Source organism: Pezoporus flaviventris, unplaced genomic scaffold (genome assembly GCF_033815535.1).
Source record: "Pezoporus flaviventris isolate CSIRO_AGI_PZ_B2104156 unplaced genomic scaffold, CSIRO_AGI_Pfla_v1 ptg000013l, whole genome shotgun sequence".
NCBI classification, from domain to species: domain Eukaryota; kingdom Metazoa; phylum Chordata; class Aves; order Psittaciformes; family Psittacidae; genus Pezoporus; species Pezoporus flaviventris.
Window position 1 is genome coordinate 8,350,529 of NW_026892561.1, and position 15,717 is coordinate 8,366,245.

Consider the following 15,717-nt stretch of genomic DNA (forward strand, 5'->3'; position numbering starts at 1 on the left):
AGTCACAGCTTGCTCTCCCTCTGTGAGAAGACACAGCCTGTGGCCAAACCATCCTTTTAGCCTGCTCCTGCCAGCAGCACTGTTCCACCATGAGAACACTCCTACTCTCTAGAGAACCCCTGCCCTGCAGCTCCTTTATCTCTCCCTCCCAAATCTGCAGCCATAGCACTTTGAGCTACTGGTCACAGCTCCTGCTGCAGCCCACTTTACAGAGAGCCCTAAAACCTCCCCCAGGGTCCCATCCCTCTGATCCTTTCATCTCCCTGTGCATCCCTCCCTGCACACCTGCCCTCCTCCTCCTATTCACAGCTCAGTGTTTGCAAACTACTCCTCCAGTTTTGTTCTTCCCAGCCCTGAGCTCCCTATATAATTGGCACCCTGAGCATCCCTATTTCATCTGGCACCCGGCTCCCCCGCCCCGCTGAGCTGTGGTGCCGGGCTGACAGGAGAAAGACTTCATTTCCACCCATGTGCACTGCACTGAAAATGGTTTCCCACCCTAGGAGAAAGGAGTGAATGGAAGATCATCTGTGCTTGTCAAGGAATAGTAAACTTAATTATTAGCCAAGTGTGTTTACAGGGGAGCATGTGGGAAGGGAAACAACAGGCTTAATTAGAAATCAATGAAGTTCTGCCTTCTAATTGAAGGCACTTTAAGCAGGGTGGGGCTTGTGAAAGTGAAGAGCTCTCATCCTGCACTCTGGTTGCTGGAGTGTGGCAGCCTGAGGTCAAAGAGATGCATCTGCCCCTGCTTTTTTAGGATCTGCTCTCAGTAAGTGCTGCCCTGGCAGAAGTGCTTGGAGCAAGGCTGTCTCATGGGGTACTGCAGGCACCTGCACACCCAGAGCAGCTCCACTGCCTCCTGCCTGCGGTCTCCTGCTGTTCAGGCTGCTGTGCTGCCTTGGATGTGTGCTCCCAGCATGGCAGGCCCTGAACAAATCTCAGAAGATTTCTCTTCCTCGCTTAGCACAGAGCAGGCTGTTATTTCGCACTGACTCGCTGCAGAGTGAACAGCTTGGAGGTCACAAACCTTATTTCACAGCTAAACTGATCTTATCCACAAGCAGGCGGCAGCTGCATCTGCATCTCCATCTCCAGCCACCTGAGTTTGCCTTGCCTGGCTCAGTGATAATGTGACCCTCTCTGAAGGAGGTGAGGTGAGGGCAGAACAGAAGGGCATTCTGCACATACTGAAGGAGCCAGCTGCTTGCTGTATAGGCCTCGGTGTGGTTTGCAAGGATGTTCCAGTGGAGCAGCACAGCTCCCTGAGCTGTCCCCTCCTGCCACACACATGCTACAGGGCCATGTGTGCTCGAGCACAAAACAAACTTCAGAGGAGTTCCCTGTGCAGGATAATAGCAGCGCCTGGGCTGGTAATTGAAAATTATTTATTCATGACCAGATAAGAGTCAGTCACATTTTCTGCCAAATTTACCCATAATGTTTATGCCCCATTTTCAAGCTCTGTAAATTTTATGCTGAAGCTGATGCACTGTGGCAGTAAAAGCAGATAAGAGATGTTTTCTTCTGGCAGTGTTTGCTACTCATTAACTTAAGAAGCACAGTAATGTCCTGAACAGTCATTTACTGCAGCTTTGCTGAGTGGTTCCTGTCCCTCCCCTTTGATGCCCTGTGCCCGAGAGCAGCCGGGCACCTCTCCTAAGCTCGAGAGCTGTGCTCTGCTCCCAACCCCACTCACAAGCTGCAGATGGCATTGCTGCCAGGAAAAGGAATAGAGCAGGACGTGGCTGCCAGGCCTTTCTTCCTCAGAGCCCTTCAGAACCATCCTCTTTGCATCTCTGCCTGGGGACATGAAGCATCAGGGGAGATCACACCCCAGGGATGGCTGCTTGGTGCTCTGGGCTGGGACAGAACAAGCTACTGCACTGCTACTGCTCTGGGAGACCTCGCCGTGCCGGGCTCTTGGGGATAGCCCATGGTAAGAGAAATCCTGATTTAATACCTCTCTCATGCAACACACCCCCCATCAGGGACATGGCACGCTTGCAGCTTTGGGAAAGCTAATCTACAATGTGTGTTTCTGAACTGCCACCAAATGATTCTGAAACTGATTGTAAAGCTTTGAAGGCAGCTAAATTGCACAATCCAGCCATTTCTATCCTTTATGTGCCTCTCGCTTTGTGAAAACATGAAAAAGGGAGGATGATTTGGACCATCAAGCCAGCTGAAATTGCAGACCATAAAAGCTGATGCTCTTTAAAGATTTTTCTTCCCCTGCAGCTCAGGAGCCCTTTAAAGCAGTGTCACCCCTACAGGGCTGCAAAGCTGCTGCTGATCCCGGCTGGCTTATCTACAGACAGCACTGCCGACAGGGACTTGGGAAGCTCACTCAGGAAGGTGGCAGAGCCTGTTCTGAGCTGGGCATCTCACCATGAGGCCCTGCTGCCCACCCCACGCTTTGTGGCTGGAGAGACAATCCTGTGCCTGGACCCCTGGGTAAGGGGACTTTCAAGCAAGGTCACCTGTGGGTAATGCTGTGACACTGTGTGACTGCCTGGAGCAGTGCTGCCCCACAGCATTGTGAACATCAGCCGGCAGCAATGCGCAGGGATCTAAGGGGTTGCACCAGATGAGGTTTGAATGCTCTGGAGTAAACTGTAAAACAGTGACTCATGCTGAAAGCTGGGAGCAATAGGCAGTGAACGGGATCTTCCTTGTTCCCCCAAAAGGTGTGCTCCTGAATGAGCTCTAGCGACCACCAAAGGGACATGAAGAAAAGCAGAGCAGGAAGAGGCTAAAAGCCATGCTGCCTTGGAAGATGCTGGAGAAGTCAACAAAAAAACCCAGAGAAAGCAATCTCCTCAAGTCCACATCCCAGCTCCCCACCAGGGCCCTCCTGTGAGTGAGTGCTCTGAGGCACCTACAGAGTCCAGCAAACACATCCCTTGCTGTGCAGGGCTGTTTCGACTCAGGAGTGGCTGGGCTTCCCCACTGCCTCTCCTGGCAACCTGCTTGTCCTATGGTGCTTAACAAAACTGCCCATTTCCCATTAGTGCTGGGGATGCACCAAAGAGCCAGAAGGGCACAGGCAGGCAGTGCTGGGGAGCAAATGCTGAAGTCTGGGTCCAGTCAGGTCAGCCTAGAGGCCCTGGACAGCACGCCTGGGCGGGCAGCATGCCTGGGCATGCAGCTGCCTGCAGCTTCAGTGAGGGCTCTGGTCACCCTTTGCCCATGACAGGGATTCACAGTGCCTGTCCTGTGACCAAAAGCCTGACCACACACACTGTGTTCGGAACAGGAACTGTTACCGCAAGAGGTAATTGCCTGCCTGCAGGAGGACAGGACAAGGAGCGTGCTATGGGGAGATAACACATGGCTCAACAGCACAGGCATCTCAGGCAAAGACAAGTGCCTGTGGGGTCAAAGGAAACCCGTTATCTTTGTGAAACATGCACCTTGGAGTGCCTTCCATAACTAAGCAGCCTGGAAGTTAAGTGCGTCAGAATTCTGGGCAGGAATTTACTTGGCAACCTAAAAGGGTTTTTCCTCGTACTTCAAATACATAGAATCATAGAACAGTTAGGGTTGAAAAGGACCTTAAGATCATCTAGTTCCAACCCCCCTGCCGTGGGCAGGGACACCTCACGCTAAACCATATAACCCAAGGCCTCGTCCAACCTGGCCTTGAACACTGCCAGGGATGGAGCATTCACAACCTCCCTGGGCAACCCATTCCAGTGCCTCACCACCCTCACAGGAAAGAATTTCCTTCTTATATCCAACCTAAACTTCCCCTGTTTAAGTTTTAACCTGTTACCCCTTGTCCTGTCACTACAGTCCCTAATGAAGAGTCCCTCTCCAGCATCCCTATAGGCCCCCTTCAGATACTGGAAGGCTGCTATGAGGTCTCTGCGCAGCCTTCTCTTCTCCAGGCTGAACAGCCCCAACTTTCTCAGCCTGTCTTCATACAGGAGGTGCTCCAGTCCCCTGATCATCCTTGTGGCCCTCCTCTGGACTTGTTCCAACAGTTCCATGTCCTTTTTATGTTGAGGACACCAGAACATGTTCCATCATTGAAATGTGGAGGCACAAAGAAGTCTCCATTTAACCCTCAGCTGCAGAGAGCAACTGACCAGTAGCTTCTGATCTTGCTTAGCCCATGTGCCAAGCCCTGAGCTGCAGGAAGGGTCAGGTTAATTGACCTCCCTGTTTGGGATGGGGTTAGTGAGGGTGGACATGAGACAGAGCAGGCAGGGCAGTGCAGCGGGAAGCACAGTGCAAAGCTGGGTTGGTTCTCTAGAGGCAGCTCATCTCCAAGGAATACTGTTTTTCCTGCAGGCTGTAGGACATTTGTAGAGCTGGGGAAGCCCATGAACAAAGCCTATTTTTGTATATGTAGGAAAAGCAGATCTGTTTTGCCATGGTGATCGGTTATTCCAGCTGCTTCCTCCCAGCCAGCGTGGGTTAGGACACCCTTGTGAGCATTTCAGCGCTAAAGCTTTGAAAGGGAGGGAGAGCATGCAGGCAAAAGTTTTAACTAAACCCAAACTTGACAGTTTCTGCTTCTCAAGAATGAGCTTATTGGGCTAAAAATAACCAGTGCTTCACAGCTTGAGTGCACAGCCCCTTCTCCTGCTGTTGGCATGGCAACACTAAAATATTCTGCAACTACAAATGCTCACTGCTAAAATTTTACTTTTAGGAACAAACTGAATCATGAGAGGCTGAAGGTGGCTCCTGCTTGGGCAGGCTTTGCCCAAAGGATGCATCTGAGCACAGAAGCACTTCAGTCACAGGTTATGAACTCCTGCTTCAGGGGCTGAGTAAGAACCTCAGTCAAGAGACACCACAAGCATCATCTGCAGCTGCTCCTTCCTCTCCACCTCATGCTGCCCCCACAGTTTGCAGGCAGCTTTGCATTTATTACATCAGAATATCTAATCTTGGCAGCATGAGCTGATCATTTATACATGTCGTCATTGGAGAAGGCATAAATTACTCTTGTTATTGCGAGACCTCATCAGCCATTCGCCTTCATCGCCAGAGATGCCAGGGCCCTGTCAAGCTGCAGGATGCTGCTGATACCACCTACCCATTGCAGCTTCTGGGACTGTCAACACTCTCCATTCAGAGCTTTCCCTTCTCCCTTTGGCACGAGTGATGTGGGCAGGGAAAGGATGCATGTGCATAGAAATCACAGAATCAGCTAGGTTGGAAAAGACCTTTCAGATCATCAAGGCCAACCTTCCCCCCCGAACTGTGAAGGCCACCACTAAGCCATGTAACTGAGGGCCTCATCTACACAATTTCTGAACACTTCCAGAGATGGCAATTGCACCACTTCCCTGGGCAGCCGGTTCCAATGCCTGACCATCCTTTTGGTGAAGAAACATGAATGTAAGACAGGGGTTAATGAGCAGCACGGTAACAGGAGGTCTTGCTACCTTTTCAGTCTGTGGGGATATCCTTACAAGGCGCTTGTTGCTGGGGTGCCTGCAGCACCACTGGACCTGTCTCTCCCTGGGTTCCCATACCTCTTTCCTGCCCGCACCACCAGCTCCAGAAAAGAGAGGAAGCACACACTGTACCCTGGACTTCTCCTCCAGCCTGGTCATCATGACTATAGTTGCTGTTCTCTGTTCCCACACCATCCTCCAGAAGTCACTGAGGGTTTCTGGCAGAGGTCCCTGTGTGGCGATGTAGGCGTTCTGCTTCCGATAGCCATCGATGTAATTAGCATTGATGTAATCACTGCCTGGGACTCCTGTGCAAAAAGGGCAAAGCGTTAACTCTAGTGGCAGCACACCACCCTGTGCCTATTGCTCTGCTGGGCCCTGCAGGCAGAAGAAGCTGTCATGTTCACAAGGCTCTTGACAAGTCTCCTGTACAGGGTGATGCCAGAATCTTGCCCAGGGATCCTGCAAAGGACAGGGATGGTGCCTGAACAAGGAAGAATCCTTTGTAACTCCCATATTAATGCAACAAGAAGGCAGCACCAAAGCAGAGAGACAGCTGCCACCCGCACACAAAGGAAAATTCACAGGCAGGAATATTAAGAAGCTCGTTTGGCCCTAAGCTATTGACTGAAATAATTGTCTTAAATTCACCAGTAATTTGTTATGGTCCTACAGCACCTTTCTAAAATGAGGCTGCTTCATTAGCTTGTCTGTTAGCAGGGGATGTCAGGCAGGGATGTCCCCCCATCCCTTCTGCAGGGACAAGTACCCCACCACAACTGAAACCCTCCTTAGATTGAGATCCCCCTCATTTGCTGCCTGTTGTCAGAGGCTGTTCTAGCTCCCACTCAGCCTCCACCATGAAGGAAAGGACTTTCTTATAAAGGCCTTTAAAATGCAAACACACAGTTAGTAAAATAAATTCAGTAAAACAGAGAGGCCTGGGGCTGTGTTTCCAAAGCCTGCTCAGCATGGGCTGCCCAGGCTGCAGGGAGGGAAAGCAGCAGGAAGCTCCTATGTCTCCCAAGAAGCATGCATCTGCATTTCATTAGAGGAAGGAAATAAAGCTGGGGGTGTCCCCATGACCCTTTTGTCAAGGGGAATTTTCTACAGGTCTCAGCAGTCTCACACCTGCAGAAACAAAGTGCTTGGTGGCTCTGGGGGAGCAACAGCAGCAGCTGGAAAGCAGCGTCTGGCTCCCTTGGCATGGTCGGCAGGGACCCAGCAGGGTGCTTTGGGAATGGTTCCCAGGAAGACACAGACACTACTCATAGGAACTGAGTCAGGCTGGAAAACAAGGATTCCCCCATGTGCTCACCCCACAAGTGTCTAACAGGGTTTGCCCACGATCAGGCATGCCAGGCCTTCACAGAGCTGCTGCTGCTCAACAGGCCTTGAAGCAAGGGACCATTTGGACCCCCTCCTCCTCTGGAAGAGGATGAGTGGTGCATTAGCGTTAGAAAAGAGTCATCCATCCAACAAAAGAATGCTAAGTGAGGCAGGGCCACCCGTACATAAAGCCAGGCCCCAGTCTCTTCTCCAAGCAGGGGTACACTGAATTAGCTGCATCTTTCTCAACCTCCATGAGTGGGCTCAGCTCTGGTGTGCTCATCTGGGTGCTGATTTATAAAACAGTGGGAATGGGTGAGCCTGGGCTTCAGTACTTGGGCTCCAGCTCCTGTGTGTGCAAGATGACTGCAAAGCAGGCTCTGAAAGCATGTACTGGCCCAGATTCCAGAGACATAGGGCTGGTTCTTGGAGCCATGGGGGTCAGTGCTATGAATGCCAGGGCCTGATGTGTTTTCCATGGAGCAAAGGGATGTGAGGAGCCTGATGTACCAGTGGAAGGGGCAACCCTCAGCCTCTGCAGGGCTGGGCACTAACTTCGGATCAAACACCAAGTACAAGAGGAAGATACTGGCCCTGCAGTTATGTTGGGACAGAGGGTGGCAGGGCTAACAGTGCCATATACCACCATGTGCCACACTGTGCCAAGGAAGGCAGATGAAGTCACACAATGGGGCCAGCAGTGAGAAGGGAGGCTGCTGAAACAGACATCTCTGCTGGCGGCAGCGGTAGCAAGAAGCAACCACACAGGGCACGCTGCTCTAAGGACATTGGGAAAGCAAGGGAAGCTCTGCAGAGCCCTTCCTCTCTTCTTGCCAGCCAGAACACACATTGGCTCACACTGATGCTGAGTATTATTTCCTGGTGTTTGTTCCTGCTCGACTAAGAACAGGGAAAAAGATGGTCCCCTGCTACTGCCAGGTTCAGTTGTTGGCTGGGGTGCCCGCTCTGGAGCCACTCTTACCATCGATGGAGGTCAGGATGACACGAGAGTGGTCATAGGCAATCACGTTTGCATAGCGGTTTTTCGGTTTATTCACTTCCAGGTTGGAGTTCTCCCAGGTGAACTGCTGCCCTGGATCAATGGACTGCAGAGAGAAAGAGAGGGATGGAGTCAGGAGAGGTTACAGCAGAGTGGGATGCTGCAGCACATGTGCATTTTGGTCAGGAAATCTGCCTTTCCCTGCACACCTCTCCCCAGGCCAGATGCAGATTCCACGGCTGTCTCCAGCAGCAGTGTCATGCCAGATCACACTGAAACCCAGTCTCCAGTGGGACCTGCCTCCTGTGACCTGCAGGCAAGGGAGCCCCTTGCTAGGGCAGTCTGCTGCAGATGAGCCTTCACCTCCACTCTTGCTGCATGCTCATCCTTTCCTCTGGATCTACTATCAGCAGAAATTTGGTGTTATGCCAGGACTCCACAGAGACCTGACTGCGCAGTTCTTGACCCAGCGGTTTTATTAGCTGTTGAACTGCAGTTTCCTGAAATACAGCAAGCCCTGGGTGTCTTGTGCCCCGGGAGCTTTAGGTATTAGTGTCCTGCAAGACAGCCTATGAGCTTTTGCCAGGGAATAGTAATGAAAATTGATAGGTTACTATCCACCACTCCAGCTACTTATGCAATGTAAACATCTCTCGTTTGAGTTAATAGAGTGACAAGGAACTATAAACCTGGAGAAGAGACGTGGTTATAAATCTTGGCCAAAGGCCTGCATGCTATGTAACTGCCTGAAAAGCACATCCTGATCCCACTTGTATCCTGGCCTTGCATACCCAGTGCTTCTCCCACAAGCCATGTGCTGCTGCATGGCTCCTCCACAGCCAGGCAGCCCCTTCCCAAAGGGACAAAGCCCCTTCTTTGTCCATGCACAAAACAAGGTGAAAAAGGACCAGCCCCAAAGCTGAGATGGGATGGCCTCTTTGTCAGAGAGAGACATGTGAGGCACCAAGATAAGACAGCTGCCTCGTGCAGGGACTTGCTCTGCACATGCAGCTCTGGGCAAGCCCACGGCAGGCAGCTACAGCAGAAATCAGTCACCTCATGAACCCCCTCCTCCTGAAATCACAAACACAGCCAAAGCCTGCTTAAAATCATGCTCCAGCTCCAGGTCCCTGAAGCTTTGCTGGCCCACAGGCAAAAACTATTGAGCAAACAGACCAGGGGAGCAGCACGTGTTATTCTCTCTGCAGACATCTGTGTTCATTGCTTGGCAGACAGCCATTTCAGGAGGCTTCTCAGGCAGTAAAACACCCATGAGCCTGTCAGCTCTGGATCAGCTGTGAACTGGGAAGTGCAGCTCCCTGAATGGGCTGACCTGGATGGCCCTCACAGTCCCCTCTGCTCAGCCTCAACAACCACTGTCTGTGTTTAGGGTGACATCCATGACTGTCCCCTACTCTGGCACTTCCTAAGCAGCCAGTGCAGTGGGTGCAAGTACCCAGCTTGGGTATGGAGCACAGGCACTGCCTGCATGGCTGAAGCAGCCCTGAGGGCTCTGTGGCACATGCAGGACACAGACCACCCCTGTCCCCACGTGTGTCCCACACTGCCAGCCCTCCCCAAGGCAGCAGGCTGCCCACAGGCAGTGCGGCCAGTGCTGACGAAAACACGCAGGAGAATGTGACATCACAGCGATGCTAATAGGTAGTTTGGGAAATACAGGATGTAAACAGACATTTCCTACAGAAAACCTGTAATTTTCTATTATCAGCATAATAAGCAGGCAGCAGCAGCGCTCAGAGGCACTGCAGCAGGGATGGTGGGAATGGAAATCTCAAGCACTGCTTCTGGCTGGAAACCCACTAGCCTGGCTGCCACAGCCCCTGCAAATTCCTCTTCTCAGGTACAGAGACATCCCATCACAGCTCAGGGCTCTCTTAATTTTGTTCAGGCACCTATAATTTGTTTTCAGGATAGGCTGCTCACTGAATCAGCTCTTTGGATGCTCTCCTCCCCTGCCTGTGTGGCAGGGATGACTACTGCCCACCTAATGGTGAGGCTGAACTGGAAAAGGGCAATAGAAATTATCAGAGGCATGAAAAATAGAAACAAAACGTGTAAACACTTTTCTGTTTGGAGTAGAGTGGGAGTGGTTTTGATACCAGTCTATTTAATTCATAGTACACTAAAGGAGAAGCACAAGGAGACAAACTAAGGAGGAAAATTCACCAATGCCTGTCAAAGACACAAATAACACTTCTTTTAGGAAAAGGTGGCCTTAGTCTGCACAGACAGCCCATGCAGAGAGCTGGCTAGCTGGTGGTGTAGCTGAGACCAGCCCCAAGGCTATCAGTGAGCATTTTCTTGCTGCCGAAGAGGAACACAAGAAAGCACCAGCACTGCTTCCACCCTGTGAACACTCAGCACCAGACACAGGTGGGTGCTGGAGTGAGTCCTCCCTTTGCAGCAGAGGCACGGAGAGCTCAGTGCAGTTGTCTGTGCTCAATCTATGCTGCAAATCACTGCCAAAAGGCTGCAGGGCTGCCCAAGCTGTGGGGTGCAGTATGCTTTGCACAGCAAGTCTGTGTCCTGCCACAGCGGTGGAAAAGAGTTATTTCCTGGGGGAGACAAGGCTGCCAAGAGCCCCCAAAACCGAGGAGGAGCATCAAGGTGTTGCCATTAGGGTTAATTGCTTTGATGTGCAACTAGGATGTGCAGAAATGGTCTAATCAGGGGCAGCCTCTTAAGAGGGCAAACAGGTGAGAAAGTCAGAAGTAATACAGCACCTGAGTGCAAAGAGGCTGTAATTAAATACTCCTGCAAATTAGTGACTCATTTAGAAGTAAAATGACTTAATTTAAACTCTGGTGATGAATTAATGTACACCTGTTCCCCCCTTTAAGGCAAACAAATGAGTAAATAAACGGAAGGATGATGGGCTGTTTGGAGAGCAGTTGAAACCCTTACATGGAGTGGTGCCTGGCAAAGCTCACCCCATCTCTGCACCATGCTCTGCAGCCCCTGACTACAGCAGCACTGCCTCATCTTCCCACCTCACTCCATAACTGCCTGGGACTGGGAATCTGCTCTCATTCCTTTCTGGGGCTCCTGGGAATTTCTGTTTCATCCACAAACTTGATCAAAGTAACACTTTCAACTCGTTTTTCCTAGAAAGCAGAAGGGCTGGGAAATTGGAAGGAAATGAGCTAGGAAAAAACTTAAAAGCACCATGACTTTTAGTTTTGCTTTGCTTTAACGTGACAGGGGAGATGTTGTTAAGACAGCAAGTACAAATTAAGAAAAAGCTCAATTAGTAAAGCTCCTCCTTCCCAGCATGGAAGTGCAAGAAGCAGCCTCTCCAAAGCAGCAGTAGGGATCCTTACTGCTATTTCCATCAACATAAAGACAGAGCCAGGCTATTGAAACAGGATTGGAAAGAGGCTCTTTCCTTGACAGACTCGAGAACACTTCGCAAATGCCTTGAAAACATCCCTGGGTGTCAGTTTGTCTCTCAGATACAGTCCACCTTGGGTTTGCAGCTCCAGAGTCCCCCTGCAAGCAGAGTCCCTGCAGCTGCTTGTGGTGCGGGCAGACAGAGGCAGCCCAGGCATACAGGGTTCTGGGACAGCTTGGCTGGCCCTTGGCTGCAGCAGCCAAGGAACTGGGCAGCCTTGGCCCTGTACTGCTCAGCATCTCAGTCAGCTGTACAAGGGCATGGGGAGGGAAAGGTGCTCGGGCTGCAAGTGCTTCCCGGCCTCCTGTGAAATCAACCACATTAGCGCAAGCATTGACCACTGTCAATCTGCGCTGCGTCTCAAATGAGGACATAATGCGCTCCTGAATCAATTGCTGGCAGCGCTTCAACCTTATTATTCTTATTACCGGAACGTGAGTGCTGTGAGCCTGCCAGGCAGCTTCCTGAGTAGTCCATTAAACCCACAGCCTGCGCTCCCTGGGTGCTATCTGGCCCCTGGGTCCAGCACCTCCTGGGCTCACCGGCTCCAGGGACCCAGGCACCTCTCCCACTGCCTAAGCTGTCCTGCCAGGGCTGCAGGCATGGGAGATGCAATGTCCTCAGTGGCTTTAAGGGAAATGCAAGTGAACATGGGGTTTGGGCAGGCCGGCAGTGCTTCCATACAAACCTGGGGGGAAGTGGCTGCAGCCCTCCACTGCACTGGGAAGCAGGATCACAGACAAATCTCATGCACAACCTAAAGATTACCAAGGACTAACGTGCTGACCAGCAGCATGCTCTCTGATTTCATCACATCCAGCCTGTTCTGCTCCCAGGGGCTGCCCACTGGAGGGACATGCCAAAGGGACTGGGCATGAGGGGCAGTGGCCTTAAGCTGTAGTTTGACTTAAGGAAAAAAATTTCCCCTGGGAAAGTGGAATGAAGCAGGATCTAGGTCAGAAATACCAGCAGCCACAAGGGAGCAGGAACCAGCCCTGGCTGGCGTCAGTCTGTCCTGTGTCTGTTAATAGCAACAAAGTGGACAGCAGCGCTCGGCTTGCTGGATCCCACAGTGAAAGTGCCAGATGTGATGTGTGTGTGTACACTTGTTTGTATTGGCGAGGGAAGCCCTTATTCCAGGGCAGGATCCCGCCCCACGTCTACAGGCTGCAGCATGGGAAGGTGGCCCACAGGAGGAGCTCCAACACAGCTGCAGCGCCCACCACAGCCCACAGATAAATAATTAAGGGCTCAGCCTCCCTTCTACTTACTTAATTCCATTAATCCCGCACCGTAAATTCACTGTAGCTCTCGCTGTACACTAAAAATGAAATACTCTCCTGGTGCGGCCGGGCCAGGAGCTGCTGCCAGACCCCTGTACTCTGGTCCCCTCAGCTCTGCTGCATGCCCAGGGGAGTGTGACGGGGCTGCGCTGTGTCCCATGCCACAGCAGCCAAGCACCAGTTCACTGCGCCTGCAGCCGGCTCAGCTCCCAGCACCTGCACTTCAACCTCTCCTGCCGCACCAGACGTACCAGCAGGTCCAGCTGGGATTGCTCCCTGCCTGCTCTTGCTGCAGCCAGCGCACAGCTCGCTCTGTGCTGGCTTTGTTACAGGTGCCACTGGGTCACACAGGCTGGCAAACTGGTGTGAGCAGTATTATTTGTTCCTTGACCTGCGAGAATAGAGGCGAGATGGCTTCAAGAAATCTCTGGCATCCTCCCTGCTCCCTTCCCAGGCACGAGGGAGGTGCTGACAGGTCTTGTTTTGTGTCACCTGTGTCTAGGCTACCCTGCTATCCCTTGCACAACCAAGGCAAGCACCAGATTGATGGCCTTGGGCCAGCTGGCCTCAGTGGTTGAAAGTGCTGATAAATATTAGCTCTCTGCCTCGGGTGCCACAGGCTCCTGGAACGTGAGCCTTCTATAAACAACCCTGCACCCTATGGAGATGTTAGGCTGCCAGGCTGCTCTGCAGAAACACTTAAAATACAACTATTCCGAAGGACAATTAAACAGCAAACGGGCCTTGGGGGTTCACCTGCGATGCCTTTGTTCTCTGTCTCTCCCTGCTCAGCTGTGCTATGCCCAGTCCGGAAGCACTATCACGCTGTGGGGAAACAGGGTCAGGGCCTCCAAAGTGCTGGGTGACCACCCAGCTCTGCGTAGGTCTGGGGCTCACACAGTCTGAGCGCTGGGACTGCATCATCACTGACTGCAATTGCACAGAATTTGCCACGATGTGGTTCCTTGCCTCCTGGGATCCCACTGGGGCTGCACAGCCCGCTCCCCGCCCACCTCTGCTATTTCCATATCCACTGCAGATTCCCTTACACAGCAAGGCAGGCCGTGCCCATCCTGCCCTCCAGTCTTCCCAGGGCAGGCTCCAAAGGGAGCTGTCACCCTGCCAAGCCTGTGTACACGCAGGGACCAGGATGGGAGCAGACCCATCGCTGCAGCAATCATGCACAGGCAGGTGCTGCTCTCTGCAAACTCAGTCCAGGATTTTTCTCACCGGCATTCCAAATGGGAAATGACTGTACTGATCCCCACATGCCAAACAGGGCAACCCCTTCTGCTTTGGGGTCCATCCTAGTATCAAACACTTTATGAGCCCATTATGTTCAGTAAATTCTAGCTGATGAGGAATAAAACACAACAGAATCCAGTGGAAAAAAATTACATGCAACAGTCAGCTACTTAATAGCTGCTTCAAGATGAAAAGTACAACTGATTGGTGCTCGCAACCAGCCATGATGTTCTAAAGAAGGAGAAATGAGAAGAGAGAGGCTCACGAAAACAGCTACGAGACTTTACTTAATGCTCATTTTTTCCAAAACAGTTGCCACAGCTCAGTATTATGCTGCAGGCTCCAACCACCACAGGCCTAGTGTGAGGGAGGGCACAGACACTAGGTCCTGCTGAATCCCTACTGTGCAGTCTGTCTGTAGCACTGTGGACAGCTTTGCTTAGTATTTCAGCTGGGCTTGGAACAAAAAGCCCAAGGCAGGCAGATATGACTACATACTTTGGCACCACTGGCAGGACACACATGAACACACAGGTAACTGCAAAGAAAGCATAATATTCCTCTAAACATTTCTCAAGTTGCAATATAATGCTACAGTTGCTGAAAGCTCAGCTCCCCTCTGGTCTAGAGAGCAGTACAGAGAAAGATGGCAAAGCCCTCCACTTGGCATCCTGAAGCAAAAAGGGGCTCCAAGCCTCCTCAGATACATGCAGCATGCCCTTTGAACTAGCTGGAATTCATCCCTCACCTTCTCTCCCTTTCCTGGCATATATAATCCTACCTCGTGGGCAAATGTTCTGATCTCATCTCATAAATCAGTGTGGGCACACTGCAGAAAGGGGAGGCTACAGGCACAGGCAGATAACAATTCGAACATAAGCGATAACACATGCAAAGGACACTTCCCAAATTTATTCCCTCTTCAGTACTGGTAGGGGTTTATTTACAAGTACCCTGCAGCTCAAGAGGGTCCTGCATGTAAGCACAGAAAAATATAATCCTGCCATTGCTGCAGAGGAACTTTCTCTGACTTCACATGTCTTCAACCTAATCATCCTGCCCAGAGAGTGGTGAGAAAGGTAAGGCAGTCCCTGTGCAGTTCAGCCCCTTCCCCTCCATGTGTGCACCCCCTTGGCAAGCTGTCCTCTGGGGAGGACATGAGAGTCCTCTGGGCTAAGAGAGGTGCAGTGGAGGTTCATCAAACACCCAGCATGTGCCTCTCTGTGAGCAAAGGGAGCACTAGTGGCAGGTGAGGACAGTACCTAACCAGGGACTCTACCAGATATGGAGAAGGGCAGGAGGGTGATTCAGCAGCACAGGGGATTTTGCAGCTCAGGACTGCAAGGCACAGGCAGAGAGAGCTTCATGCAGAGAGGGGTAATGGGACTGCTCCAGGGCAGTAGGACATGAGCACAGAGATGCTGAATGGCACAGGCAATGTCAGCACAGTCCAGCAGTGTGCGGGGAGAGATTACATGGGGAAAGCAGGAATGAAAACCTGAATGTGTGTTTGTTGGCAGGAAGATGGCACAGAAAACAAAGCCTTGATTGCATATGGAAACGAAGGGGTACAGGATGCTGTGGACTGACAGACCTACATGGAGGTCAGCTCTCATGGAGCAAAAAGAAGCTTCAAGACTTCTCAGAGACATGCAGCATATCCTTTGAACTAGCTAGAATTCATCTCTTACCTTCTCTCCCTTTCCTGGAATATATAAAACCCATGGCAGGGGGGTTGGAACTAGGTGATCTTAAGGTCCTTTCCAACCCTAACTATTCTATGATTCTATATATAACCCTATATGCCAGTAAATACAGGCATATTTCCAAGTGATAGCCCAAGTGGGTAGACATGAGCTTTCATTCACTCCTAAGACTGTAACCATGGTGGGAGTGTGGTGGGTTGCTGTGCATTCAGGTGCAAGGCCTTTTCCCTGTACAAGCAATGCTTTAACTGCTCAAGGCAAATTCCCACCACTCTGGGGCTGGCAGGAGATGCTGGCAGGGGATGCTGGCAGGCTCCCAGGCCTG

The 15,717-nt window shown here is 51.5% G+C and overlaps 1 protein-coding gene across 14 annotated transcripts in view; it reads right to left on the minus strand.

Moving 5' to 3' along the window:
- PTPRF (protein tyrosine phosphatase receptor type F) overlaps positions 1-15,717 on the minus strand; it is a 397,714-nt gene that overhangs the window by 11,923 nt on the left and 370,074 nt on the right. For all 14 annotated transcript variants that reach the window (XM_061451477.1, XM_061451480.1, XM_061451476.1 and 11 more), the window contains 2 exons: positions 7,729-7,852; positions 5,550-5,725 (listed from right to left, as the gene is read on the minus strand). In XM_061451477.1, the coding sequence (XP_061307461.1) occupies positions 5,550-5,725; positions 7,729-7,852 (300 nt within the window). The remainder of the gene's footprint in view (positions 1-5,549; positions 5,726-7,728; positions 7,853-15,717) is intronic.